The 27757-nt window shown below is 36.8% G+C and overlaps 4 protein-coding genes across 5 annotated transcripts in view; 2 read left to right on the top strand and 2 right to left on the bottom strand.

The window, feature by feature from the left end:
• Window positions 1–1107: 1107 nt before the first annotated feature.
• Window positions 1108–5508, bottom strand: LOC125228236. Its single transcript, XM_048132732.1, has 5 exons — window positions 5277–5508; window positions 5027–5158; window positions 3509–3693; window positions 2744–2897; window positions 1108–2441 (listed from the first exon to the last, which is right to left on the bottom strand). Exons 1-5 carry the CDS (start codon window positions 5353–5355, stop codon window positions 1327–1329), a joined length of 1665 nt encoding a protein of 554 aa, XP_047988689.1. The 5' UTR covers window positions 5356–5508; the 3' UTR covers window positions 1108–1326.
• Window positions 5509–5800: 292 nt separating this feature from the next.
• On the top strand, window positions 5801–7680 carry LOC125228240 (thioredoxin domain-containing protein 17-like). Its single transcript, XM_048132734.1, has 3 exons — window positions 5801–6070; window positions 6840–6921; window positions 7261–7680. Exons 1-3 carry the CDS (start codon window positions 5926–5928, stop codon window positions 7415–7417), a joined length of 384 nt encoding a protein of 127 aa, XP_047988691.1. The 5' UTR covers window positions 5801–5925; the 3' UTR covers window positions 7418–7680.
• Window positions 7681–8754: 1074 nt separating this feature from the next.
• Window positions 8755–10364, top strand: LOC125227787 (thioredoxin domain-containing protein 17-like). Its single transcript, XM_048132126.1, has 3 exons — window positions 8755–8937; window positions 9168–9249; window positions 10151–10364. The coding sequence occupies exons 1-3, from the start codon at window positions 8796–8798 to the stop codon at window positions 10305–10307; spliced, it is 381 nt and encodes a 126-aa protein (XP_047988083.1). The 5' UTR covers window positions 8755–8795; the 3' UTR covers window positions 10308–10364.
• Window positions 10365–10855: 491 nt separating this feature from the next.
• LOC125227782 (SEC14-like protein 2) overlaps window positions 10856–27757 on the bottom strand; it is a 51325-nt gene continuing 34423 nt past the window's right edge. For both annotated transcript variants that reach the window (XM_048132122.1, XM_048132123.1), the window contains 8 exons: window positions 27557–27600; window positions 26709–26829; window positions 26015–26166; window positions 21189–21327; window positions 18915–19114; window positions 15537–15682; window positions 11910–12058; window positions 10856–11772 (listed from right to left, as the gene is read on the bottom strand). In XM_048132122.1, coding sequence (XP_047988079.1) covers window positions 11651–11772; window positions 11910–12058; window positions 15537–15682; window positions 18915–19114; window positions 21189–21327; window positions 26015–26166; window positions 26709–26829; window positions 27557–27600 — 1073 coding nt within the window. In that variant the 3' untranslated portion in view covers window positions 10856–11650. The remainder of the gene's footprint in view (window positions 11773–11909; window positions 12059–15536; window positions 15683–18914; window positions 19115–21188; window positions 21328–26014; window positions 26167–26708; window positions 26830–27556; window positions 27601–27757) is intronic.

Genomic DNA, 27757 nt, shown 5'->3' with positions numbered 1-27757 from the left:
CCTTCATTGATAAATATAATATTTGGGAAATAACTGGAATCTTGAGTGTTGCGAGGGTTTCATGCCACGTAGGTTAAACACATTTTGCCACGAGGAAACACAACATTTTTCACCACACCAACACAAGGAAAACATTTTCTGTAAAACCTCAACCCAAATCAAAATTCATCCATTTTTTAACGTCAATTCTGGCTGGTAAAATTGGTACAGTAAAATTAATTACGTACAGTATAATTTACATGAGGGGCAAATAGAAAATATTAGTTAACATCTAATCAAATTTTATTATTGTCATACATGTATCAAAATTTATTATTGTATTTTAAATATTTTACAACTAATATATACAATCCAGTGTTATTTGTTTTCAATTCATCTGATTATTCAACATAATGACGATAAACGCTTAGGGTGAAGTCATATCTATCAGCATCGAGCCGCATTTTGTGTATGAGAAACCGCTCATTAGTATGAACATGCGTGCGCATGCGTTCAGCTTTCTGATGCGTGAGCGTCTTCATACTAACTAGCGATTTCTCATACATAAAATGCTGCTCGATGCTGATAGATGTGATTTCACCCTTAATAAATATCTCTATCTCCTAAATAAAAATAATATTAACCCTATTACAAACAGAGCTTTCTAAAGTAATCTAGAATAACTTATACAAGTAACATAATGACAAGGATAAAAACGCAAAAATCAACACAGATGGCATTTTGAGCAGTTAAAAAAGGCCAGAGAACATGTCTCATGTTTATGTTTTGACCGCTATAGTAGGCAGGAAATAAAACAGGGTACGACTATGCGGCCAGCGGTTCCGGCGGCAACCGATGAGAACGAAAGTCCCATGATTGTATCTCGCTTCAAATTGCTACTGCCAACGCCAGTTGCAAATTGCTCAAAAAGAAATGCTACTGCAGAGAAGAACAACAAATGCCAAAAGTTGCGTATAGTTGTGTTAGCAGTCAAAATTGTTTGGGCTGGTGTCCCTCTCGCACTTACTGACAATGTCATCATTATTCAGTGACGTCATCACTGAAATGCTACTGACAGATTTATTGAAAAATAATTACATTATAATTATTTTCCAATTTTTTGAACCTGGAATAATTGAAATTTAATGACAAATGCTGCAAAAGATAGCATGTCTCTTTATAAATTGTATGTTTTATTGGAGTTTTCTATTAAAATTTCTCCTAGACAATAATCACTTCTTATTACTGAAATTCTTCACAATATATCCTTTGTAGTTAAAATCACAGATTAAAATGCAATTTATGAAGTCCATAAAAATGTAAATATACAAATTTCCAGTATTCAAGCTAGCTTTTATTGTATAATTTGTTCAGTTGCATCTGAAGATTCTGCGACGTGATGGCTGGCGTGTCGGGAACCATCGCCGGTCGAGATTTCACCAGCGGAGTGTTCAAGAAATGCAACTGTTCCTTCATTTTCATATACATATTTAAAGCTTTCCCACCATCCAATTTTACTGGAGTGCTCATATCTGTCATTACAACACTAGGCATTGATTTGTAAAACACCTTTTTTCTTAAACATGGAGTTCTTTTAGGTATCTTATAAGTAGGGGATTTTGGACTTAGTCTGATAACTGAACAAGGATGACCAAGCACTGGACTCTTTAGAGGAGTTTGGGGTTCTGCGGTATTACCAACTAAAGTAGTGTCTTTATCATTGTCTGACACTTTTTTACTGTTTACTTTTTCTCTTATCTGCTTTTTGATTTCATATAGTGATTTATATTGCTCTTCTTTGATATTTATAAGAGCTTGAATACCATCTTCTATCATTTTAATGTTGTGCTCAGTCTGCTTCTGCTTCACTTCAAGTAGCTCATCCAGTTTATCACTCTCCGAGTTAGTGATAGTGGCTTTATTCAGCATGTCACATAATGACACAAAGACCCTTTCTTCTCTGGCAACTTTTTGACTTTCCTTCAGTCTTTCATCTTGATTATTGACTCTTTCTAACATAGTAGGGTTGTCAAAGCTCATGATTGTGTCATTTTCAGGGTTTGAATTGTCCATCACACTGGAATTGTTGCTTTCTATATTGTTTCTGTACTTCCTGAATGGTGTTGTGATGGGTGGTGAAACTTCTGCTATCTTCTCGAGAGTGCGTTGTGCATGTAATATTGCATTAGTCATGGCTTCAGACTCATGGATTTCCTTTTCTTTTTGTATGAAACTGGCATCACTGCCAGATTTCCAGGAGTCGTTGGATAAAGGCGTGTCAGGTTTGGTTGGGACCAGCCTCTTATGGTTGATAAGCTTGGGGGCAATGGATTTTCTATTTATATTAGCTTGGTATGAGCTGTTTTCTTTGTTGGCAATAGTAACTCGTGGTTTGGCAGGTTTAGTTTCCACTGGTGTTTCTGGAATGTTGCATATGCCACTTATCCGCACATTTGTTTTAGCTGTAGAATAAGAATAAAATCATGAATAATCATGTTACAAAGTTTTGTACAATAGTAAGTAGTACGAGTACAAATTGTTCAATACTCATGCAGCTTAGAAATCTACCTTATGAGCTAGCTAATCAATGATTGACTATTTAAAATATGATACTTAACTTTCTAATCAATTTCAGTTGGCAATTATGACTTATTTGCCCCTACTCTGCCTTTCAAAGCACCCATAATTTTAAACTGATGCATTGCCTCGCATGCCTACTGGGCCTCTAGGCAAATCTATCACTAGGTGAAATATTTAAGCTTACCTTGAATATACAGTGCCTTCTTTGCCCTGTGTTCTGGTTTAGGAAACTTTGGAGTCTCAGGAGGCATGAGAGTCATCCTGGCCTTGGACACTGGAGCCGTCAAAGTCATTCTCGAGTGAGCAGGAGGCATCATCGATACACGGGAGTTAATCGTCTGAAAAATAAATAAATTACTTAATTTTTCCATCCCATTGATTTATCTAATTATAGTTGGCATTCCATTGATTTTCTTGAAATATTAACAGTAATAATACATACATACAATCACGCCTGCATCCCATAAAGGGGTAGGCAGAGCACACGAAACTACTAAAGCTTCAGGGCCACTCTTGGCAAATAAGGGGTTAAAAGAAAACGAAACTGTGGCATTGCAGTGACAGGTTGCCCGCCTCTCACCTACACCACAATTTAACCCAATATATTATTCCTCACTACTACAGTGAGTAATAATATCACCATTTAGTTTTTTTTGTTTTCTTATGTTGTTAAACTTGCAGTTTTATGTTCTCTGCCTATCCCGTTTGAGAATACAGGTGGGGTTGTATGTTTAAACAGTAATATTTTATTATAAAATAATACTTAATCATTATTTTACAACATACAATAGGAAATTTTACAAAATACCTAATTATTTTTTTAATTTTTTATAGTTCTGTATCTGTAGTCATCCATTTATTTACCAGATATGAAACTCGTCACATTGCTCTCAAAATCATGCAAATATCCAAGAATTCAAGCATCCCATGCATAAAAAAAGAAACATACTTTAGCCTGAACTGGAGCTACAGGTCTAGGGGGCGGGAAATTGAGCACCTTTCTGACCGAATTGTTTTTCAGTTTCCCCTCCACCCTGTGGTTTATTTTCTTGTCCACTTTCACGGAGGAGTTCCAGCCTTTCTTCTTCGTTGATGGCGCCGGCTGAGCCTTACCGGGGGTGGAACCTTTGAAAGCTGGAAGACAATTTGGAGACATGTATAAAGGGTATAGCAGGATAAGCTAAGAAAAATTGCCCCCAGCGTTTGTGGGTCGAAACTATAATCAAATGATGCCTTTTGAAGAGAACCCTGCACAAAGTTTCATCCTCCTGTTACCCCCTGGGGGTAAAAATACCCGATTAACCCCAAAACTGTTTTATTTATTTTCTCCGAAACTACAAAAGTTACTAATTCCAAATTTTGTACAAACATTAATGACACTAAAAGCTATGTGTAAAAAAAATATGACCCTTGTAACCATAAAAGTTCTTTAAAAAAAATTGAACAAATTTTTTAATCACCCCGTATAACAAGTTCGGCTCTTGGTACAAACACCATATTTTTTTTAAATATGAACCAATTTATATTGTACATCATACAAAAGTTTCATTGACCTAGTCCAGAAGGAACATTACGTAAATAATATGAATTGGCTTTTTGGTGCCTACTATTCTCTAACAAACTCCTACATAGAGACTTGCATTATACTGGGTGGGCTCTATAGTATTAACACAAGCAAAAAATTAAACTGAAGACTATTACTTCTTAAAGTGACCAACATTTATTCAGCCACTTTTAAAAATTATGAAACCCAAAAACGCTGGGGGCAATTTTTCTTAGCTTATCCTGCTATACCCTTTGTTTACACTATTAACATAATATTTTAACACATATTGCAGATTAAACACCAAATTGAATGCATTTTGGCACAGTAAATATCAGATCACAGAGAGCAAATTTAGTTTCAACAACTTTATTTATGGAAATATTTTTATTTCCAAAAGACTTAATGTCCAATTAGACAAAGATATTAGTTACCCAGATTTTATAAACAGGCTATACAGTTGAAATGCATACAACCGAGATGCAGATGTTGCGATGGTCGGGTGGAGTTACTCTCAGAGATAGAATCCGTAATAATTACATAAGGGGTAGTTTCAAGGTAGCGCCCATTACTGATAAACTAATCGAATCAAGGCTGAGGTGGTACGGCCATGTGACAAGGAGACCTGAAGACCATGTCGTGAAAAAGTGCCTTTCCATGGCTGTGCATGGAAGAGGGAGGGGCAGGCCGAAAACAACTTGGATAACGAATGTTCAGAGAGATATGACAGAGCTCGGCCTAGCCCACGACGACGCTTATCAGCGGAGCAAGTGGCGCCTTAAGATTAAGAAAGCCGACCCCGAGTAGCGGGAAGTGGCGAGGAGAAAGAAGAAACAGTTGAAATGCAGTCTGCTATATTATGAACACACATAGGGAAAAACATAATATACTGCACTGTATTTTGTTTGTTTTACTTCAACTTACCTTGTAATTCAGCTCTTATTTCAGCCATTGTAAGTGGCTTCACGACCTTCTCAGCTGTTCGGTTAATTGCCATAGTATTTCGTGGCTTCTTTTTACCAGTAAGCGTTAAAATTGCATCCTTAGATAGTATACCTAGAATAAAACGGTAACATTCAAGATCAGCATCTATTTATTAACATAGGGAGAAATAATTTGTTTAAAATCAATTCAAATCAGACATTGAAAGAAACATAGAGCTTTGTTAATTTACCGCTTAGAGCAAGATCAGGAAGCAATTCTGCCATCGTTTTTGGCTGAAAAGATACTTTCCCCATCGTTCTCTCCTCCATCCTCACTCATTAAAATACAACAAGCACGGTAAAAATATAAAATAACAATCAGAGGTTTTGTTTTACTTCAGCGTCAGGTGAAAGCAAAAGCACAACACAACATTCAAAATTTCAAATATGTAACTGTCATGGCTGCCGCTGTCGAGCGAACCTGAGCGAACCGTTTGGTATAAAAGATCCGTTCTACGCATTTTCACTGCTTTAAGTTATGTCATATTCTTTTTATCGCCGTTGTTATCATGTCATATTAAAATAGGTCCATCGCTTTCTTTCTCCGTAATAAAGGAAGAGACACAGTACCCAAAATTGCAATATTACAATTTACAAGCATGTTTACTTCTTTTTCTACAACAATATTATTCAGTGATCCAACAGGTTTAATTGTGGCTTGAACACTCTATAGACGATGACATTTGACATGTGTCACAAGTCACAACTGTCATTTGATTCGGCATTCGACTCATTCGATCCGGTGCTGTATTTTGCTTATCATCACTAAAATTACTTGGAAGCCTGCATTCAGTTGTTGATATTTGTAGGTGGAATACCTTACAATATAAGGAACCGAACATGGTGACTCGCGTAGAAATTAAAGGGATGGATGCATTCTCAAAGTACACCGAGAGCCTCAGTAGTTCGGGGCCGCCGGTGTTTTTCTTTTTCAGCGGATCTAAGTTGCCAAATGGAAGTAGCTGGTGCCCAGATTGCGTTGAGGGTAAGTCGAAAATCTTATTGAATCATGTATACCAACGTAATGTCTACGCATATTTTATTTCCAAAGTTATCTGTTTTGATTTGTTTACAATATGTTCGTGCATTTAAAACGGTTTTAACGGTATAGGTTAAATATATATAAAAAAGTTTGTATTGAAGTTTCTGAAGGTGTAATAAAATATGTCAATTTATTTATTTTTGTCAACATGTCAAGGAAAAAGAAGACTAAAATTGATTTTCATTATTTAAATACTTTTGATGAGTACTCTACTTTTCTTGATTCACTGAAAAGCAAAAGTCGTCATGTTTATTTCTTTTTTTTATCCAGTAAGAAAGAAAATGGCAGAGGCTGGTGTATTTATTGTCAAATGGGTTTGTCACTTTTTAGTATTTTATTTCAATCTAAAGCCTGGCCAGAAATATATGATTATTGTCAGGAGGGCGCTGTTATTCTTATGTATGGGGTGACAGTTCAGTTTAGTATGAAGAAAATAGTTCCAATGAAATTCCGCAACATAGCACATAGTCATATCATCACTACCATCACTACTTTGAAAAAATCTTGTATCTCACACTGCTCCTCAAAGTTAAAACGCAGTAAGTCTATATGCATTCCATACATACTTATTACATTTTTCGTTTTATTGGCAGAAGAAGATACAAGTTTTTTTCAAAGTAGTGACAATATATTTTTAGTCAGGTTTTAAGTACAGTTTTAATGAATGAATGATGAATATACTTTAAAATAAATTGTATTATTTTTGTTTCAGCTGAACCTATAGTGCAGGCTTACCTGAACGAGTTACAGAAGAACATTACTTTTGCATATGTGGATGTTGGAGACAGAGACTAGTAAGAATACCATAAACTTGTATAATAAGAAAAATGCTTTTGAGAAACCCATTTATTAACCCGTTTAGCACCCTTCCGCCTAAATTATATATTAGTTATGGACACCGTGTGTCTATAGGACGCTCAGCGGGTTAAAACCTGTTCATGAATATATGACTATTGTCAGCAGATGTAATTTGTTATGAAATACTGCAACATGGCGCATAGTCATATATTTCTGGTCCGCTTTAAGTAACTATCACACATGAATGAAAAAGCACCCCAAGCCCACTGCTGGTTTATAAAATAATTAGATTTTTCCTTAGTCAGCTTATTTCTAAATTAATATTTTATTTACAGCTGGAAAGACAAAATGTGCCCATTCAGAACTGACCCCCGCACCAAACTCATGGTGATTCCGACACTGCTCCGATGGAAAGGAGTCCAGAGGCTTGAAGGTAGCCAGTGCAACAAGCGTGATCTCCTCCAGATGTTATTCGAGGAAGAGGAAGAATAATATGCATATTAATTTATAGGGTAAATTATCCCATAAAAGGCATAAACCAATAATGTATTTAAAAAAGTTGGTAATGCTGACAGGGTAGCTTACCCTAAATTAAAAAGATTCTTAACTCAAAATACACTAAACTGTACCAACTCATTGTACTAAGGGTTTATTATAGTATCTGTTTAGTTGTATTTTGGGGTGAACTTTGTATTTCATATAAGTAAAATTGGCATGCTTTTATAATCTTTTATGTAAATATATGATTGTTAAGATGTTGTGTTTGATTTCTGCTACTACTTCGGAACTAATTGACAGTTCTATGGCATGTCAGCTAAAAACAACATATTGAACAAAAATAAAATACCAAAACATTGTGTTCTGAAATATATTTCTGCTCATGAGTATTAAAAAGTTTATTTTTATTTGTCTCACATTAACGGGATGCTGTGTTTAGATAATATTTTAAGTAACTTATACATAGCTTAAAGGTGTTTTCCTTAGGAATACTTGCAGTCCATATTTGAAGCTAATAATTTCATAGCAGTGTACAAAGCCATAGCTTGACTTTATTGGGACTCTTCCATATGTATAGTGGCCAAGTTCAAGGGTAACATATCCGCACACTGTGACCAAAAGATATATGAATAGGTACTAAAATGGTTATTTATTCATGGTTACCGCCATAAAGATTAATAAACGTGAGGATAATATTGTAGGTATTTTATGTAGTCAAGACGTCGGACAGCAAATGGATTTAGATAAATCAAAATACTTGCCTATCTGCATGTATATTATGTAGGTATATTAGGTGTGCTTGTATTGTGATTACAATAGCCCATTACTGTGTTGTAACCACTAGTATGAACAAATTCTAATTAGAAACGCTTATTTACTCACTTTTAAGAAGTTATAAAATTCCATTGAGACATAAGTTCCATTTTGTTTTTAAGAAACCATAAGTATCATAATTCCGTTTTATTTTTACTCCTTAATTGCCAAGACTGAACTTGCCTTGTGCAGTTTTATGTCATTTATGTGCTCTGCCTACCCAATTTGGGCATACACGCTTGAGTTTATATATGTATATCAGTGTCAGCGATCAAATCTTTCCATTATTACGAACCATATCATATAAAATATTAAAGTCTAGTTTAACGATGCCCGAGAAGTGCAAGAAATTATCTGCAGACATTTATTTAGACAGCGTCTTAACTGACTTATCTGCGCTTCTGAATCTTATCATATAAACAGTAAAGTCCAATTTAGCTGTAATGTCTAGTCGGAAAATGCAAGAACTTATCATTCCCCAAGATAAGTCTCAGATAATTTTAGATAAATCAGTAAATTACTGAATTCTTCGCAAAATAAATATAGTCAGTTGTGCAAAATGGTAACCAGCGTGTCTATAAAAGGGTTTGAAGAGTTCGTGAAATACACGGATAGCATAGATCCGAAAGGACCTCCGGTGTACTTTTACTTTGATTCGAAGCTGCCTGATGGGACGAGCTGGTGTCCTGATTGCGTTGTGGGTAAGTAGCAATAATACATTATAAGTAGAGTACTTAAGTACCTACTTACTAGTGTACTTAGTGTAGCTTCTCAGGCATGGCCCATAAATTAAATACCTTGTGGTATCAGTCTGAAAAAAGAAAAATTTAGGTGGGTACCTAAACCTTTGTATTACTTGTAAAAACAGTTAAAAGTAGTAATTACAACTGGTAAACTAGATCTCCAACAAAGACATGAATGTTTTTTACAGCCGAGCCAATTGTGAGGGCCTTTCTGCGCGAAGTCAAGAAGGAACTGATCTTTGTGCATGTAGACTGCGGCGAAAGAGAATTGTAAGTTTTTTTTTTATATTTGGTGATTATTTGTGAGGCTTAAGTTTTCATTAAGCGAGCAACGTATCTTTACTTTGAAACAAATTGAGTGAAAAAGATGGAGATATATGTAGGTACTGACTCTGAATTGGGTTTGGTCTCGTTTGGGGATAGACGACCTACCTGTATGTACACGTTGGTATAAAAATACCCACCATTGCTACGCTAAGTATACATCAAAGACATATGTATCTTCGTATAGACGGATAAAGTCTAAGAAAAAAACGTACCTCAGAGCCATAGAGAAAAAGGTGCGGTGACCTAGATGGCGTTACACCTTTAGGGAACGCTCGGCTAGATGGCGCTAATCTAATATTAATATTTGACATTTTAACACATATCAAAGAGGATCGAGTATTATAGAAAGTTACTGTCGAAGAAAAATGTGTTATCACAGTGCATACCTACTGCCATCTCTTGACACAGGCTTAAAACTTTTGAACCTCAGTTTTGACAATTTGGCCCATATTTTTAGCTTGATATGTTTTAAAATGTCAAATATTAATATTAGCGCCATCTAGCTGAGCGTACCCCAAAGGTGTAATGCCATCTAGGCTATCGTACCTTTTTCTGTATGGTACTGAGGTACGTTTTTTTTTCTTAGACTTTATCTGTCTATACGGAGTTATATATGTCTTTGCACATATCAAGTTAAAAATATGGACCAAATTGTCAAAACTGTGGTCCAAAAGTTTTAAGCCTGTGTCGAGAGATGGCAGTCTTTGCACTGTGATTAGTTGATTACACATTTTACTTTGACAGTAACTCTCTATAATACTCGATTCTCTTTGGTGAACATCAAACACTTCCACATGGCGCATCTCTACTTGAAAGGCACCTCACACGGGCATTTATTTCACAGCTACAAGGACCCTCAGTGCGTATTCCGCACCGATCCCAGATCGAAGATCCGTCGCATCCCGACGCTGATGAAGTGGCAGGGAGACAGGCTGGAGGAAACAGAGTTGGATGACCCCGAGAATCTACGGAGATTGTTTGAAGTACTTGTAACTCCTTAACCTTTAATTCATTTCAAATTTAATAAGCTTGTCAAAATAAAAGCAATATCTATAAAATATTGTTTAATTGAACCAAGTATAAAATTGTAAACCACGAATAATACACCCTAAAACAACACTTATAATGTACTTAGTCTATTTGTATACGAGACTGCAAAAATATTAGCGTATTTTTGTCGCTATTCACATAAAATACAATACCTATTTTATATCGGTTGATGCCCTTGTAGCTACAAACCAACATTATACCTTTTTTAAAACAAATAGCAGCAATTCCCGTCAACTTTGTACAAAAATTAAGGGAAAAGTTAAATTTGTTTTTATTAATTCCTATTTTGTTACCAAGATTTTGTTGATGAATTGAGATTTTAATAAGTTTTATTTCGTCATTAAGGTTCTCTAGTATCTTTATTTTCTTAATTATAACAATTATCGTGTATATATCTTACGAAAGTCGAATTATATTACTAAATGTTGGTAACAAAATAGGATCAATTAAAATTTGCTGACGTGGCTATGTACAAAGTTGACGGGAATTGCTGATAGATAGGTGTGGGGCCTGCCACGGACACCGAATTTCGCAAAATTGCCGGCATCTTTCTCTGCATATGGATTATGGACAACGAAAGATGCACGCAACTTGGCGTTGTTCGCGGTAGGCCCTAGGGGTAAACTACCCTATTGTCGGCACTTGACCAATGTAACTACACATTACACAACACAAACACTAAAATAAGTGACAGTTACTAGTGCCAATAATTGGGTAGTTAGCCTTGCTCAGAGTACTACACGAATCAGATGTATCACAGTATAACTTATGTTGTTGTACATAGCAAAATAAGTAAAATAACAAACAATCAAACAAAACTCATAATAAAATCATAGTCTATTATCAGGAATGTTGAACATTAGAGATCAATTTTATGCAGCACAAAAACGTTTATGATTGCACGTTTAATTTTTTCAAGTTTATACATTTCTGAGCAAATAATTTAAGTAATTTAACCACCAATGTTTGAGGGCCACGGCCGTCAGTTCTGCCAATGCAAAAGGGACTTACGCAAGACCAACCAATAAAGTTCAATTTACTTAATAATCGCGATCGACCGACGAAGCTAATCAATGCAAAATCTATAGTCTGTGAAGCCGTTCCCGTCATTAGAATAAGCGGCAAATTTAAAAAATGTGGACGCGATTGGCTTAAATGCACATATATATTACCATAGAAAATTTGAATTTCGCGCCTTTTTCTTAATAAAAAACCAAACACGCAGTTTGTTTTTGATAAAGTATCACAATGCAATTTATCTTAATCTACTTATTTAGGTAGTCTATGGTCGAGGTTATTTATCGTCGTCTGGGTCGACGTTCATGTTGAGATCTCGCTCGGGCACAGCCACGATGACGTGATAAAAAACCTTCTTGCTTCGTAGGAAGGAGCTCTTGTTGTCGAATATCACGGAGTCTGAAACAAAACAGTACAGCATAAAATGTGGAAAAAAGGAATTTGATTTGAAATAACATTTGTATGAAATCTGTACAATAAAGACTTGGACCCATTTTTCATTAGATCCACGGGATCGTAAGATGAAGTGTACTCACATGTGGCAGGTCCAGTAATGGGCATGATCCCGACATCCACTGGTCCCTCCCCGATTTTCTTGGGCCCGTAAACGACGGTCTCGGCGCCCTCCTCGTCTTTCCGCTTGATCACGAACTTGATCTCGTGGTGGTCTACTCCTGCTTCCCATCTGAAAAACACAAATTAAATGATAGTTTAGAGAATAGAAGAGATTCATTTCATGCGGAGGAACGATGAGCGATGGGATGATAGAAACTGAACAGGCTTCCAGACTTTCGTCACACAAGGATTTCTTTTCGAACGCGTCCTTTACCTATCCTCTTTCTCCATATTATTTTGGTTGAGTATTTGTCTATGGTCTTAGTCAAGGGTCTCCAAAGTTCAGCCCGCCAAAACGAGGCCAGATGAGTGTGTCAATTACCTTACAAATCGGCTCCACAAATGGAACTCCGTAGTGTGAGTTTAGAGAGCTGCTCTTTAAGCCAACAAGAACTGCGCCATATTGGGATTAGTCCGGTTTCGTTATAATATTTTCCTTCACCGAAAAGCGACTGGCAAATATCAAATGATATTTCGCACATAAGTTCAGAAAAACTCATTCGTACGAACCGGGGTTCAAACCCGCGACCTTGGTTGAAAGTCGTACGCTCTTACAGCTAGGCCACCAGAACTTCTGCTAAAAACAAGAGACAAACGGCTAAGTCATGACATTGGTCTAAGGCAGCGTCCCCACTTAGGCGTCGCGTGTCTCGCAGCGCGCAACGGACCACTATGGGCCAAAAGCCCGATCTAGCTGGACAAATTTATTTTATTAACTTAATCAATCATTAAAGATGAGTTTATTTATGGTTTGCCTAGAGATACTAAACTTAGCAATTATTTTTTATTATTTCAATATTTCACGTGAAAATAACAAAAACCAGTATAAGTTGACCTTTGTGTGAGAATAATGACTAGGGCAGAAGAGGTCAGGTAAAATTGGATCTTTTATTTTAAGAGAATTGAAGTATTATTGCAAATGGCATTTACAGTAATAAGCATAAATAATAAAAAATACTATAAAAAAAGAATTCCAAAATTTTTATTGCAGAAAATTACAATCCTACAAGTTCTAGTCTCCTTCAGAGTCATCAAAACTTGGTAAACTGATATCTGCCAAACTGTTTTCACCTCGTATTTTTCTCACAAAGTCGAGTATCTTAGAATACGTCGTTGTGCGCTTAAATCACTAGGTCTTTGAGGGATTTCAGTAACACGTTTTATAAGATCTGCTGCATCACGATTGCCGGCTAATCTATAGTGTGAATTTTCTGAGATGAACTTTTTGCTTTAGCCGTAATCTGTTAAACAAAAGCCTTTGATTCTATTATTCACGGCGGCTAGCTCCCGTTTAAACGGCACGTGCTATAGTCTCAGTGTAGTTAAAAAGCAACTATCATGATAGTAATAAGGTTCAAATCCATAAAAAGACCTTTCGGAGATAACACGTTTTGTCATCTTCAAAAAAGTTACTATACTGCAAACTGTTTAATAAATTTGAACCTTATTGCTATCATGATAGTTGCTTTTTAACTACACTGAGACTTTAGCACGTGCTGTGGAAACGGGAGCTAGCCGCCGGGAATAATAGAAACAAAGGCCTTTGTTTAACAGATTACGGCTAAAGCGAAAAGTTCATCTCAGAAAATTCATACTATAGTAGGCTCGGCAGCCAGTGACAATTCATTTGTGCTACGGAACTGAATCAAATGGTCTACTCTTCTTCGTTTTGTTTTATGCGATGCTTTGTCGAACTCAATTTTAGGGCGTCCGCCCAGGACCTGGAAGAGGCTTGCATTCTGCTTGTGACGTAGATGGTAATATGTAACATCAAATTTAAAATCTTCACCATTCAACCAATCAATCCCTGTTGGCATTGTTTCAAAACGCTCCGTTGTTTTTCCACATGCCACCCACTTTTCATGGAGATGTTGTGAAATCCGGGAAATATACATTTTTATTTTTCGCACAGACTCCTTTGTCACTTCATTTGTATGAAATTGCATTGAAATATAATCAAATAAGCGGTCATTTCTTTCATTTTTTGAGTATTTTACCCAATTGTGATAGAAAATCCTCCTAGGTATAATTATTACGTTTTCTGAAATAAAACCGGCCAAGAGCGTGTCGGGCCACGCTCAGTGTAGGGTTCCGTAGTTTTTCGTATTTTTCTCAAAAACTACTGAACCTATCAAGTTCAAAATAATTTTCCTAGAAAGTCTTTACAAAGTTCTACTTTGGTGATTTTTTTCATATTTTTTAAACATATAGTTCAAAAGTTAGAGGGGGGGGGACGCACTTTTTTTTCCTTTAAGAGCGATTATTTCCGAAACTTTTAATATTATCAAAAAATGATTTTAGTAAACCCTTATTCATTTTTAAATACCTATCCAACAATATATCACACGTTGGGGTTGGAATGAAAAAAAATATCAGCCCCCACTTTGCATGTAGGGGGGGTACCCTAATAAAACATTTTTTCCCATTTTTTATTTTTGCACTTTGTTGGCGTGATTGATATACATATTAGTACCAAATTTCAGCTTTCTAGTGCTTACGGTTACTGAGATTATCCGCGGACGGACGGACGGACGGACGGACGGACGGACGGACGGACGGACGGACAGACAGACATGGCGAAACTATAAGGCTTCCTAGTTGACTACGGAACCCTAAAAAGAGGGCTTTCCGTTTTAATTTTTTATAGCTTTGATCCGCAGTCGCCCGCAGTTTCAAACGTACATAATTTAATACTTTATAAACAAGACTACAACATAAAAAAAATACAACCATGGTACAACATGGTACATATAATTTCTGGTCTAAGAAACCTAAAATATGCACTAAAAATGTGATCTCCATCGTATTCGTCAACATTGTTTTTCAGCAAAATCGAAAGTGTTTACAGTTAATATTATCTTAAAAAATTGTCCTTACCATCTTCTTCAGGATTCATGACTAAAAACTTAAAAAGAAAGTCTTATAAGTACTGTAACATAAACACAAGTGAATAAGGAAAATGAATTATTTTAATGCGTACGACAGCGGTTGTTTGGCACTTCGATATTAATTATTAATTATTGGTGAGTACTTACGAAAAATTATTAACAGAACGTTGATCTAGGGTGTACCTGCAATCGTTTTTGGTAGCACTATTAAAGAATCAAAATAACCCTTTTTGTCCAGCTAGATCGGGCTTTTGGGCCATAGTGCGGACGTCTCCGCCACGCCGCCTGGATGTAATTCAAAAAACGTCTCCTCAGTACATTTTGTATAGGAAGCACGTAAGACGCGCCCCAGGCGGCGCGGCGGCGGCGTGGCGCGCGCCGCGCCGCCTGGGGGCGCGTCTTACGTCCATCACAAAATGTACTGAGGAGACGTTTTTTGAATTACATTCAGGCGGCGTGGCGGAGACGTCCGTTGCGCGCCGCAAGACATGCGTCTTATGAGTGTGGCTGTGGATGGTAGCTAAGCGCGACAGTGGTGAGCGGCGGCCATACATTGGAGCGAGACACAGCGATGGGACTTTTCATTCGTACGTATGGTTGCCGCTCACCGCTGTCGCGCTTAATTAGACCAATGTCGTGACTGGGCCGTAAATAACTTACTTGAGCACGCTCTCTCCCTCCCCACACAGCATGTCGACGACGTGTTTCTCTCCCGTCTTGATGGTGACTCTTTTGAACTCCTTCTCCGAGTCTCCCGTCGTGTTCCGTGAGTAGAAACTCTTCGGTACTTTGCCTCCTGGTTTCACCTGAAAAAATTAAGTACATACTTTGTATTCTTCAAAAAGGATAATAGGTCAAGCGTTCCCTGCTTTATGTCAACTTCATGGATTTAAATTGCCATCCAGAATAGTGGCACTTGGTCCGTAAACGCGAGTACTTGGGCCTGTCATATCTTGTTATCTAAGATACCTTGGTACCGTATACCTTGATCCTGGACTCCTGGTAGGGCCGTAGCTAGAATTCAGTTTAAGGTAGGGTAGGAAATACTATGCAATAGTGTAATGCTACATTATTAAAGGCGATGGTGATTCTTAAGGCAGGGAAATGGGGTTTTAAGGTTGGGTAATACCCTACAATGTCCACCTTTAGCTACGGTGTGATGTGTAAGCATACCTAATTAGATTAAGTAGGCTAGATGCTTTATATATGGAAACTGTATTACTCATAATGATCAGCTTATTCTATCTGTATTCTAATCGACATTACATATTGATGCCTTGGAGAGTCAACATGTGTTTCATTTATTAAACTCTACTACATCCCTACCGAATAGAACATGCACCAATAGCTTCGACCAATACATGGCGACCCTGCCAGGAAAAAAATGAAGATGAAGCTAGAAGGTTCGTAGCGTTTGCGAACTATTACAGAAAATTTATTCCGAAGTTTGCCGAAATAGCTCAGCCAATAAATAATTTATTTAAAAAAAACGTAGACTTTGTATGGACTAATGAATGTTCAGATGCATTTAATACCCTAAAAACAGCAATGAGTAACCCACCATTGCTACAATATCCTAACTTTTCAGAAGATAACGAGTTTAGAATACACACCGATGCGTCAGGGATAGCGATAGGCTGCGTTTTATCAAACGGAGATGGTTTACCTGTTGCTTACGCCAGTAGACCCCTGAACAAAGCGGAGAAAAATTATCCCACCATTGAGAAAGAGCTTTTAGCTATTTTGTGGGGAATAAAATATTTCAGACCTTATTTATTTGGACGACGTTTCAGAGTAATTACGGATCATAGGCCGTTAGTCTATTTATTTAACATGAAGGATCCCTCCAGCCGCCTAACCAAGTTCAAATTGTATTTACAGGAGTACGATTTTGTGGTAGAGTATTTGAAAGGTAAAGATAATGTGGCTGCAGACGCATTATCAAGGGTTGAGATAACTAGTGAACAGCTGAAAGACATGAGTGAAAGAGTTATGTTCGTAACAACACGTGGGCAAAAGAAGCGAATGGAAGAGAAAGAAAGGCAAAAAAATGCCGGCACTACGGATTTCCAAAACGGTTGGATTGATCACCCAAACGTGGCCGAAATTCTAAAAAAACCTAACAATTCAACACAATTAAGTTTTAATTCAGAAGAGTATCGCAAGTGTGCGAAAATGAATGATTGTATTTATAGCAGAAACAATACGTTTGTATATACACCCTCATTGTCACTTATTAGCGTTGCACCAGTATCCCTATCATGTATGAAACGAGCTTTCTTCATGAGGGAATTGGAAGCTTTCTGCAATATTATAAACATTAACGAAATATGCGTTATTAAAAACAAAGACAATGAAAAGATTATCGAAGAGCTAGCTCAACATATAAAAAATATAAGTAAGTGGTCCGGGCCACGACTATGTATTATAAAGGGTGCAAAAGAAGTAAAGAATAAAGATGACAGGCGAGTCATCATGAATGATTTTCATATCTTACCCACTAGCGGACACGCGGGTATGCGTAGGATGACGAATAATATAAAACGTCACTACTACTGGCCAAGCATGGAAAATGACATAAAAGCTTTTGTAAAAAAATGCGATAAATGCCAAAAGCAAAAATTCCATAAACACATAAAAGAACCGATGTCTATTACTACCACAGCCACATCGGCATGTGAAAAAGTGTATCTAGATCTAGTTGGCCCTTTAACTAAAGATAACAACGGGTATAGTTACATATTGACGATACAGTGCGAGCTCACTAAGTACGTATGGGCTTACCCATTACCCAATAAAGAGACCGAAACGGTCGCGCGAGCATTCGTTGAAGGTTTTATTTTACATTACGGCATCCCGCGCGAGATAGCAACAGACCGAGGTTCTGAATTTATTTCTTCAACTATGCGAAATACGTGTAAATTGTTAAAAATAAATCAGATACAATCCACGGCATATCACCATGAGAGTCTCGGTTCTTTGGAGAACTCTCATAAGGCCCTGGGAGCTTTCCTCAGAATCCAGACGGATAACCAGGCTCACGAATGGAGCAACTGGCTTCAATTCTGGTGCTTCAGTTATAACACGACTATGCATTCTGAAACTAAGTATACTCCCTTCGAATTAGTATTCGGAAAACTTTGTAATTTACCAACTAATATAACTAATAATAATATAGATCCTGTGTATAACTTCGATGATTATCCGATAGCTTTAAGGTATAGATTGCAAAAGGCTCAGGAAGACGCCAGAAATAATTTAATTATGTCAAAGCAGTTAAGAAAAGAAAGATATGATAAAACATGTAATCCAATTAAGTATAAAATAGGCGATTTATTATTAGTGAAAAAAGAAGGACGTGAAAAAATGGACCCAGTGTATTTAGGTCCATACTCTGTTATTGAAGACATGGATGTTAATGTAAAAGTTTCTATAGGAAATAAACAAAATGTAATCCATAAAAATAGAACTATTCCTTATTTTATGTAACGAGTTATGCTAGTAATAAGTTAGTCATAATCATTGACTCATCGGTGCACCAGGTGTGCGTCACATTTCATTATATTATTGTTATCGTAACCTAAGAGAGTAATCACCTCACCATAATTATGAGCGTGTCGTATTATACAATAACACATAAAAGTGATTGACCTGTATTTTTATTGTAGGTTAATTTGAAAGTTTGTTAAACATGATTTTTTTGTGTAATATTTTTTTTTCTTTTCTAAAAAAAAAAAAAAAAAAAAAAAATAGGGGGGAAGGTGTGATGTGTAAGCATACCTAATTAGATTAAGTAGGCTAGATGCTTTATATATGGAAACTGTATTACTCATAATGATCAGCTTATTCTATCTGTATTCTAATCGACATTACATATTGATGCCTTGGAGAGTCAACATGTGTTTCATTTATTAAACTCTACTACATCCCTACCGAATAGAACATGCACCAATAGCTTCGACCAATACAACGGCCCCGAATCCTGAACACGGTATACCTTGCTATAACTTAGTGATGCCTCTAGATATAAATACTTACAATAAGGCCACATCGAGGATCCCCATTATCGTCCACAACGGTCCCTCCATAGTGCACTGGCAGTTGGTCCTTGTCGATCAGCGTCAGAACCTGTGCCTGCCATTTCTTGGTGTCTGTTCCATAAATCTTGATCTTGGAGATGGTGTACTCGTGCATGAATTTCTTGATCACGGAGAATGCCAGGGAGAATACTTTCGGGGCTGGAATGGAGAGATTTTGTTGTTTACTTAGCAGTAAGTACACATAGGATTAAGGTTATTCTATTTGGTTTTTCGAAGAAATAGTGATGTAAGTCCATCTAGCGGCCTGAATCAGAAACATAGTTTTTTACGATTTATTTAGCTGTTCTTTCTAGTTCCTAGATTCATTTCTTTTGAAACATTTTTATAAAGTAATGTTTGAACTATGCAATTCACGTCCGTGGTAGGCATTGATTCATCATTAATAATTAACACTAAACCAACTTGACGCAAAAACCGTAAGTTAAAAAAATATTTTCTAAATTAACATAAACTTTTGATCCGTAGGTGCTAATTGTATAGCAATTCATCTTCCCTTCATAAGTAGGTATATTTATACTTATAGCAGTATTTACAAAGTGTGAGTAATATACGAGTTATAAACACTTAACATCCTAGTGTTAATGTTTATCTAAGGTACCTAGCTTTTAGGTATGTAGTTTGAACTATGTAAGCCATGGTTACTTCAAGCAAAAACTATAACTCCGTAGAAGACAAATAAAGTCTTTAAAAAAACGTTCCTCGGAACCATATAGAAACATGTATTCAGTTTCAGATGGCGCCTTTGCTTGATTCTCGGATAGATGGCGCTATAATAGTAGTGTTTGATAATTTTTAACACATATCAAGTAAGATGGATATGGGTCAAATCGTCAAAACTGTGGTTCAAATGTTTTAATCCTGTGTCGAGAGATGGCAGTCTATGCACTTTGACTAGTTTGACTACACATTTTACTTTGTAAGTCATTCGCTTTACTCGATTCTCTTTGATTCAAGGCTGTTATTTAAAGGAACTCGTTAACGTACATTTGCAACAAACTTGTGATAAATGGATGTATCATGATGCTCAGGCTGGCACACCTTTCGCGTAATAGCCTACTTAGTAGATAATTACGTAGGTACTAAAGTAACGTACGGTACGGAGTAGGTTTACCACAACATTAAAATTTTGAAAAAAAACTCCGGCTTAATGGACCGATTTTCATGAAACATGGCTAAGAACACTCCCGACTAAGTGCATTTTCAGTGTTTTCATATTATCCGATCCGATATCGGATGTCGGATGGATTTCAAAGGCAAAAATCAAAGATGGTTTAAATGTATGCGATATCGGATCAGATAATGTGAAAACGCACAAACTCAGCTTTCAAACAAAAACAAACTAATTCTAAATCGGATCATCCGTTCGGGAACTAAGATGCCACAACACAAACTTGTAACACCCCGTCTTTTTGTGTCGGGGGTTAATGAAGAAAAGCTGTAATAGGAGTTTTACACACATATAAAATACATACATACATACATACATACAATCACGCCTGTATCCCATAAAGGGGCAGGCAGAGCACATGAAACCACTAGAGCTTCAGTGCCACTCTTGGCAAGTAAGGGGTTGAAAGAAAATGAAACTGTGACATTGCAGTGACAGGTTGCCAGCCTCTCGCCTACGCCACAATTTAACCCATATCCCACAGTCGCCTTCTACGACACCCACGGGAAGAAAGGGGGTGGTGAAATTCTTAACCCGTCACCACACAGACACACAGAGACATAATTATAAAATATATTGATGATTTTCTCTTTGTTACTGAGGACGACTTTATTTTTGTTCAGCCTAGTGCAGTACTACTTACCTACCTATGAGGCCAGCACTGCCAGCAGCAGTGTCAGCACTGTCAGCAGAAACCTACTGTTTTGTTCGTCGAGCCGGTAACGAAATACAGAAACCCTCGCGCCGGGCATTTTGACTATGATACCGCACCGCTATGTGGGGAAGGGGCCTAAAATGTTTCTAGTATATTTTGGATAAAGTCAACTTGTATATTGTACAATATTACTCGGTTGGTTTAGACTATTACCGTTGACAATGAAGCAGGACTTGAGTATCTCAGGGTAGTTAGCTTCGTACAGCTGCAGCAGAGTGAACACCATCTCGGCCGCTGGTTTCCACTCGTACCTACTGGTGGACGTTGAAACCTTCTAGGATAAAGCCTACTTGTATTGTTACTCAGTTTGGTTTAGACCGAATAGTTACCATTGACAATGAAGCAGGACTTGAGTATCTCAGGGAAGTTGGCTTCGTACAGCTGCAGGAGTGTGAACACCATCTCCGCCGCTGGTTTCCACGCGTACTGGCGGATATTGAAGCCTTCTAGGTCGAAGAGGACTGTCACCTGAACAATAATACAATATAAATAAAGTATTGGAACACTTTAAATTCTCGCGTTTTGTACACATTTTTAAAGTCACACATATGTCGAACGCGATTACATTTTTTTTCATGACTTGATAGTCTTTCGCGACCACGGCTAGTGCAACCTGGACGAAACGTTGGAAAAAAGGTAAAAAAAAATATTTTATCGCGTTCGACCCGTGTGTGACTTTAAAAATAAAGTATTGGTATATTACAAATAACCACATCTGTTCTTCTGTAACGTTTGAATCAACAGAAAACAAATCATGAGTTTAAACTCACTCCACTCGACTGAGGTAGGTATTGCTTAACTAAGTATCCAAACTAGCAAAAATGGCTGCGAAAAAAAACGCACTTCCTAGTTCTTTTATTTAGCACGTAGCGTACCCACTCACATCACGAAACACGGAAGATTATGCACAATAGATTTCTCAGGTATTTATTGGTCATACGCAACTCTGAACATAAGTATACACATAATAGTTACTAACAAACTATACTTAAGGGCCATAAATGCCATAATCCATGGACTACTTGTAAGCCATCACTTTTCGAAGATTAAGGTGTTATTATAAATCCCATTAGTGTTGCCTGTCGATGTCGCAGTTTCAAAGTGATCTCACAATAACTTTTGTAGGCTGTGCTTGCCGTGATGTGGTGGCGTAATGATCGTTCAGAAGCAGTTTTTACAGCAACCATAACACTGTGGTTCGAAGATCATTAGGGCCAGTGAAAGTATACTCTAAAGCAGAGGCTTGCGTGATGCAGTTACTTAAAAAAAAGGTTGCTGTAATGCAACGGACAGATTTGAATGTGATGTAAAAACCTAAGTAGAGACTTAGGCCTCTACTAAATTACGAAAATAATTGTGTCATTCAAATAATACATACTTTTTACAAATGTAACTTTTACTTTTAATTCTCTAATTTGAAATAAAGTAGTACCTTCGTTGGTTCAAGTGCAACTAACTAACTGGTTTAAATTTATTAAATTTAAATTTTAAGCAACGTCAACTAACTTTTGCAGATTTTTACAATTTTAATGATACCTGTAGCATGATTATAAATAAGGTGCATTAGGGTCATTACGAATGACAGAAATGCTCGGGTAATTTCGAAAGGGGAATGTTGATGTGATGGAAATAATGGTGATTTTAATGCGACTTGCAAAATTAGACGACTTTCGGAATTACCCTAATGCACCTTAATAATTGAATTTAAATAAAATTTAAATTTTAAGCCACGTCAACTAACTTTTGCAGATTTTTAAAATTTTAATGATATCTACCTATACCTGTAGCATGATTATAAATAACCACGTATTAAATAAACGTAATCTCAAACAAAGTTTCGTAAAAACATAAATATTGCAGAACAACTTTGATTAGAAGTCCATTATAACTTTATTTTCGTCACAACAGGTTTTCTAAGCTATCTACTTGAAACCTAAATGGCTAGAACTGAGATTCCTTGAACTATTAGCCCAAAGACGAATACTTACGTTTTATGGAGGTAATATGTTGAAAGAAATGAATAACTAATGAGTTTATAAAATGATAGGCTGTGGCTCTCAAAGTATGCCTCGTAGGTAGGTGCCTGCCAGTTAACTTTTAAATTAATGGGGTGACCAGGATCTGATTTCCATTTTAGTTTTTCTAAATTATGGGATAATGAAAAATTGCACGTGTTAGTCCGTTTTCAATGGAAAAAATCCAAGATGGCGCCTGTAATGTATGGGATATCGGTCCTAATACATCCGATATCGGATCGGATAATGTGAAAACGCACTTAGGTATTATAGGAACTAGTGCGTAAAAACAAAGTTTAATTGTGTGTTTATGTTATTTCCCTCTTCTGAACGAACACATGACAAATTGATAATGCCAATAGTTCAAATGTCACAACAGTCATGATGAGTTTTGGTTAACTGACTTCGCTGGTAGTTTCGCAGGTTTTATTTTGAGTAATGAACAGCGTAAATCCCTAAATTCTGAACCAGAAATATTTAACAATTTGTTTATCCAAATGAATTTACACTATAGATCAAGAGCCCAGGCCCGCCAGACCTTCCTCAAATTCTCAAGGATGAAACTTTGGGACAATGTAGAGTTCACATCGGCGTTTAATGTGTGCATATTTTCTAGTTCGGCCCATCGGCCAATTTTTTGCTATCAAGTGATGAAGGTGAAAAAAAAGTGCTTACTTTCCTTAAATTCTCAAGGCTGATTTTTATATATGTGTTAGAGCACGTTGTTAGAAATTGGTTATCATCAATGCCAGACCGTTTCCGCCGGCCATAACTTTTACCAGACGCGACAAAGTTGGCAAAAAACGACTCTAACTTACCTCATTTTCTCAAGCCTGATTTTGGTATATGATACGCAGGGACCTGTAACCAGACCGTTTGTAAGCAGCCAGACCAATCGGATGGACCCAACCATCCGCCAGACCGACTTAAAGTTTCGATATGAGCATTAGTAGAATTGAAATATTCCGGGTCTATAAAAGCTAAAAACTTGAATTTTCTACATTAAGCTACGTGTATAATGTATACTTGACGTAATAAGCGACTTTCAAAAATTTTACTTCTAAGGAAATAAAAAAATGAAAGTTTATATGTGGTGCAAGATTACTTTTAAGCTATGAATTTTATTTACACTGCGTAAGTACATAATAAAAGTTTATTGGTCTCATTATAAAAGTTGTTCATTATTGACATCAAACTCACTGTGCAAAATTATGGCTAGTCCTTTTTATATGGCCGTGTAGATTTATACAGATTTTGTAGAGCAATATCACTTAAATCGACTGTCTTTTGTTCACACTGTTATCTGTACCATAATAATAATACTTGTAAACTTGTATATTCATATTTATTACGTATACAATAAACACGTAGCTTAATGTAGAAAATTCAAGTTTTTAGCTTTTATAGACCCGGAATATTTCAATTCTACTAATGCTCATATTTACTGAAATAAAGAATTTTTGTATTTTTTTTTTTGTATATCGAAACTTTAAGTCGGTCTGGCGGATGGTTGGGTCCATCCGATTGGTCTGGCTGCTTACAAACGGTCTAGTTACAGGTCCCTGCGTATCTTATATCAAAATCAGGCTTGAGAAAATGAGGTAAGTTAGAGTCGTTTTTTGCCAACTTTGTCGCGTCTGGTAAAAGTTATATTTATAATAAAATACACATGTACTTACGCAGTGTAAATAAAATTCATAGCTTAAAATTAATCTTGCACCACATATAAACTTTCATTTTTTATTTCCTTAGAAGTAAAATTTTTGAAAGTCGCTTATTACGTCAAGTATACAATATACACGTAGCTTAATGTAGAAAATTCAAGTTTTTAGCTTTTATAGACCCGGAATATTTCAATTCTACTAATGCTCATATCGAAACTTTAAGTCGGTCTGGCGGATGGTTGGGTCCATCCGATTGGTCTGGCTGCTTACAAACGGTCTGGTTACAGGTCCCTGCGTATCATATACCAAAATCAGGCTTGAGAAAATGAGGTAAGTTAGAGTCGTTTTTTGCCAACTTTGTCGCGTCTGGTAAAAGTTATATTTATAATAAAATACACATGTACTTACGCAGTGTAAATAAAATTCATAGCTTAAAATTAATCTTGCACCACATATAAACTTTCATTTTTTTATTTCCTTAGAAGTAAAATTTTTGAAAGTCGCTTATTACGTCAAGTATACATTATACACGTAGCTTAATGTAGAAAATTCAAGTTTTTAGCTTTTATAGACCCGGAATATTTCAATTCTACTAATGCTCATATCGAAACTTTAAGTCGGTCTGGCGGATGGTTGGGTCCATCCGATTGGTCTGGCTGCTTACAAACGGTCTAGTTATAGGTCCCTGCGTATCATATATCAAAATCAGGCTTGAGAAAATGAGGTAAGTTAGAGTCGTTTTTTGCCAACTTTGTCGCGTCTGGTAAAAGTTATGGCCGGCGGAAACGGTCTGGCATTGATGATAACCAATTTCTAACAACGTGCTCTAACACATATATAAAAATCAGCCTTGAGAATTTAAGGAAAGTAAGCACTTTTTTTTTTTCACCTTCATCACTTGATAGCAAAAAATTGGCCGATGGGCCGAACTAGAAAATATGCACACATTAACCGCCGATATGAACTCTACATTGTCCCAAAGTTTCATCCTTGAGAATTTGAGGAAGGTCTGGCGGGCCTGGGCTCTGGGTCTACTAGGTCAAAAGTACTATGCAGGGAATTTTATTTTTCATTTCCTGTAAAAAATATGGTTTCACAAGAGTAAGCCGTTAACAAACCTTAAGTGCGTTGTCACATTATCCGATCCGATATCGGATGTAGGACCGATATCCTATACATTTAATCCGCCATATTTGAATTTTACTATTGAAATCCTTCCGACATCCGATATCGGGTCGGATAATGTGAAAACGCACTGAGCCTGAGGTCTGTTTGCGTTGCGCTGTTTGCCTGTTTGCGTGCGATGGCCAATTGGCCAGGTAGTTTTCAAGATGGCGCAGGATCATCCTAATGATCCCAATCACGTCGGTCTTCGACAAAGAGTTCAGCAGATTCCACGATTCGAACGTGGGACTAATTGTACCTACTATAAAACATACATTCCCGACCAAGTTATCGATTTAGTCGCTTACAAACCTTAAGAGCCTGTGGTCCTCGCGTTTCTGCCTGTTTGCGCGCGATCGCTAGGTAGTTTTCAAGATGGCGCAGGATCATCCGGATGACGTCGGTCTTCGTCACGGAGTGCAGCAGACCCCACACGTCGAGGCCCACGAATGGGACTATTATTACTGTCGAAAAAGGTAGATAAAAGTTAGCAAGGTATAGTGATGAAGTTGCATGACTTCTTCGCTTATTTTTTTTGTAGCGTTTCATGATCCTTAATGAAAATTACAGAATTGTACCTTCGAAGAAGTACCTTATCTTTTACTTCTTAATGCTTCAACAGTTGAACTAATTATACCTATTATTGTTTTGAAAAGTTTGAGGCCTGAGGAAGGACAAGGTAGTAGTCTTCGGAAAGAAAAGAGGCCTGAAATATGAAATGCCCTATGGCCCCATGCATATTTCCAATTCACTATACATACTGATGTGTCTCGTCTCTTTCCGCACAGTGCAGTGGAAAGGAAAGTACCTACTTACACAATACTTCCTGGCAACATTTTATGGGAACCTGCGATTCGGACTAGAGCACAGCAAAGAAGTCACTGCAAACGTCGAATAATTAAAACATTTTTAAATAGAGCAACAGAAAAGGGGATCACGTTCACAGGTCAAAAATACGGTTTGCAGTTGGCCCTCAGCTGTCAAGAAATTTGAATTAAGCTGGTACCTGGCGATCCTTCTTTGTCGAAGCCAGTGCTGCCGCTCGGGAAATGCTTCTCTAGGACCTCAGGCGCTTGCCATTCTGGTAGTGTTGTGTCGATTCCCCATTTCTCACGCCACGCCAGGGACTATAAACGGAGGCTGGATTAGCTTAAATTCTTTATTTCAAGAGATTATAATATTTTTCAATTCGAAACACACTAGTTAACTAAAAATTTTAATCTTGGTGCCCTAGCTAGGCTATTCAAAAAATAGTTAGGTACCTACTTAATTCTGAGATCTGTAAGACGAATTATTTTTTTTATACGGTTAATTGCCTCTTCAAAACAATTTTCACTACATCAACTGATAAAGGCTTACTTTGCTATTCGAAAACAGATAGCAAAATTGCATTTTATCCACAAGAGTGCAAAGTAATTTCATACAAATTTTAACTTGATGTCTTTAGCTGGCTGGTAGAATTTACCTACAAATAATGATTTTGGATCATAAATATTGAATAAATTGATGGATGTGATTTAGTTTGATGTTTTATAGTCAGTATTTTGTTCGTTTTGGTGCGGTGAAAAATTTTGTGTTTCACTCGGTGGCAAAGTTTGTTTAACCTTCGTGCCTTGAAACCCTCGCAACGCTCAAGATTCCACTTTTTAAACCACTCGCTAAGTTCGCGGTTCAATATAGGAATCTTTCGCTTGCTCGAGTATCAATATTTGCACGTGCGGTTAAACAACAACTTTGCCCCCTTGTAAAACAAATAACTATTGCCAGCTCCTGTATCTATGATATATGTAGTAAGTAGTAGTAGGACTATTATAGAGTTAATTTATGAATGAAATTAAAGTGCAAATTACTTACGTCTCTTAGCATTTTTTCTGCTGCATCCGCATCCCATTGTCTCGCTAAAAAAGAAATACATAATATCATTAAATCAGAGCATAAGAATAATGCCCCTAATTATATTCAATAATTTTATGCGGAACCTTATACATTATGTAATTGTCGAGCCTCGGGCTAAAATATCAATATGTGGGTGAATTCTACATATACATATCATTA

The sequence above is a fragment of the Leguminivora glycinivorella genome, chromosome 7, assembly GCF_023078275.1.
Source record: "Leguminivora glycinivorella isolate SPB_JAAS2020 chromosome 7, LegGlyc_1.1, whole genome shotgun sequence".
Taxonomy (NCBI): Eukaryota; Metazoa; Arthropoda; class Insecta; order Lepidoptera; family Tortricidae; genus Leguminivora; species Leguminivora glycinivorella.
This window is presented reverse-complemented; position numbering and strand designations above follow the sequence as displayed.